The sequence below is a fragment of the Poecilia reticulata genome, linkage group LG3 (genome assembly GCF_000633615.1).
Source record: "Poecilia reticulata strain Guanapo linkage group LG3, Guppy_female_1.0+MT, whole genome shotgun sequence".
Classification (NCBI taxonomy): domain Eukaryota; kingdom Metazoa; phylum Chordata; class Actinopteri; order Cyprinodontiformes; family Poeciliidae; genus Poecilia; species Poecilia reticulata.
In genome coordinates this window covers 14,886,124-14,888,789 of record NC_024333.1, presented here as the reverse complement: position 1 = coordinate 14,888,789, position 2,666 = coordinate 14,886,124, and the positions used below count along the sequence as shown (strand labels likewise).

The 2,666-nt window shown below is 38.3% G+C and overlaps 1 protein-coding gene across 3 annotated transcripts in view; it reads right to left on the bottom strand.

The window, feature by feature from the left end:
- The window catches only part of tpcn2 (two pore segment channel 2), a 44,247-nt gene that overhangs the window by 17,614 nt on the left and 23,967 nt on the right, over positions 1-2,666 (bottom strand). For all 3 annotated transcript variants that reach the window (XM_008405015.2, XM_008405017.2, XM_008405016.1), the window contains 3 exons: positions 1,863-1,991; positions 1,362-1,408; positions 941-1,040 (listed from right to left, as the gene is read on the bottom strand). In XM_008405015.2, the coding sequence (XP_008403237.1) occupies positions 941-1,040; positions 1,362-1,408; positions 1,863-1,991 (276 nt within the window). The remainder of the gene's footprint in view (positions 1-940; positions 1,041-1,361; positions 1,409-1,862; positions 1,992-2,666) is intronic.

Genomic DNA, 2,666 nt, shown 5'->3' with positions numbered 1-2,666 from the left:
CTGTTTAGAGTTGCTTATGGCTAAATTAGGGTTAGAGTGCGGGTTTTGATGTCTTCCATGTTTTTATGTCTTTAATGTTTTGAATTTTTTCTTCTTTCTTTTCGACGTTTTAATGATGTAATGTTTTTTGTTTTTTTGTTTTTATTTTTATTTTATTTTTTTTTTAAATCTCTCTCTTTCTCACTGATTATTTCTGTTTTTATTTTAATTATGTAAAGCACTTTGAAATGCCTTGCTGCTGAAATGTGCTATACAAATAAAATTTGATTGATTGATTGATTTAGATTTCAACGGCAGCTTGCATCCATTATTGTTTCACTACTGCCATCTACTGGATCCCAATATCTATACCTCAAATTCTAATAATGATCCCAGTATTATTTAGAAAACAAAAAAATAGTATTTTTCCCCTCAATGCTATTTAACTGATCAACAACATTCTCAAATTTCAATTCCCTATGAAACCTAATTCCGTTTTAATGGGCGCTTTCTTCTTTTATTTCCAATTTTGACTTCCAATGATTCACTTCCTGCTAAGCCCCCTGGTGCTTGAAGAAAAATCCACATACAAGCTGCATGGTTCAAAGCTTAGGAAAAAAGTAGCCGCTTATAGTCTGGAAAATACGATACATGAAAAAATTAAATCTAAATGCTCTCAGGTTCAGGGTATTGTTCAGGGGGCCACACCAAATGTGGAGGCGGGCCAGATCCGGCCCGCGGGCCGTAGTTTGGGGACCACTGATGTAGATTATATTTTTATGCTGCCTGTTCCACAAATTGTGTGGGCAAAAGACGTCTGGGTGGGGCAGCTTAGTGCAGCCAGACTGCTGACAATATTTAAAATGAAAATCATTATGACTAAACTTCAATATGTAGTTTATGCTTATCAAAACACTCTATGTAGATCAGGTCCTTTACCATTCAGCCAGCCAGTAAGTACCTTGATATCTGGAATGATGCGCAGGAACCGGAAGACAATCAGCATGTTAACCAGGCGAACCATCTCCCACAAAGACATCACACCACGAGATGAAGGCTCCCTTCAGTCACATATAAAAACATAATGACACTCTAAAGGAAATGTGGAATAGATGTCAACGTTTAATATAAATTACACAGATGGTTGAAATTTCTACTAATTAATAAAAGAAAGTCTGCATTTGATCTCAATGCTTCCAGGTCATTTAGAATACCTGATGTACAGATACACAGAAAGGACTTAGAACAGTCACACAGGCATACTGAATTACAAATCACCATTCGTTGGGCAGCTTTGAGTAATTCTAAAAAATGTTGAAACACACGCACCCCCCCCCCCACACACACACACACACACACACACAGATTTTATGCCAACCTACTGGGAATAAGGGAGCCTATAGGTGATGAATATAGCAATCTGTAGGATCTGGAAGGGATAATAGAAACATGTGAGGTCAGTGGAAAATTTTAAAGCAAGAAACCTACAAGAATAAAAAGTAATATGTAAATTATCTTTCAGAAACAATGCTAACTTTCAGACAAGTGATAATTTATTAGTTTTTACTTTCCTGTCAGCAGAAATACTCTCATGGCCTCTGAGTTTGCTGATTGGTTTGATCTGAATGACATCATTCACAGGTTCTGAAGTTTTACTCAGAAACATGTTTGCAACCCAAACTTACATAGATGCTGCCATATTCTATGTAAGGGTTTAATCTAAAAGGTAACAGTCAGATTTTCACAGAAACCTAATGGGAGTATTTTGCCTACTCTCATCTCCTTGCTCCCCAGCTGGGCATTGCACTATTACCCATTATAAGAGGTTAACAGAGGCATAAAATAGCATAGGAGTCAGTAAGAAATGGGTCTAGAGTTTTCACCAGTAACAGAACGGTGAGGAAGCCATCAAAAATGTTGCTCCTGTAGGACAGGTATCCCCTCCATCCAAAGGCAAATATCTTGATGCTCATTTCAGAAAGGTAGAAGAGGATGAAGCAGAGGTTGATAACCTGGCAGTGAGTTAAGAGAATGGTCAGTCAGTGGCAATTATTGTTTTCCGCCACTTAAAATTTTTTAGGAGAATACAAGTTTAAAAATGCACTCCATTCATATCTCACAGAACATCAGCAGTGGGCTGAATTGTGGCAGGAACAAAACACTGGAGTGACTGGATGTTTAGTTCTTCAGGGTATAAGGACACATTTTTACATATATATTTATTTTTGTTGATGCAAATGGCAGAACATCTGAACAGGTTGTATTTTTGGGTGAATCATCATTGTTTATTATTTTCCAAATATTGACTAATTGTTATAACTGACATTACAGCAGGGGTGTCAAACTCCAGTCCTCAAAGGCCACTATCCTGGCAGTTTTTAGATGTGCCACAGGTACAAAACACTGGAATGAAATGGCTTAATTACCTCCTTCTTGTGTAGAGGCCTGCTAATTACCTAATTATTCTATTCTGGTGTGGTGCAACAGAGGCACATCTAAAAATTACAGGGCAGTGGCCCTCCAGGACTGGAGTTTGACACCTGTGCATTAAAGGGATCAAAATTTGTTAGACATGATTGTAAGTGCTGGTCCAGTGTTCCACGACGAGGACGAAAACCACACTGCTCTCCCTGAATCCGAGGTTCGACTATCCGACGGACCCTCCTCTCCAGGACCCCTGAATAGAC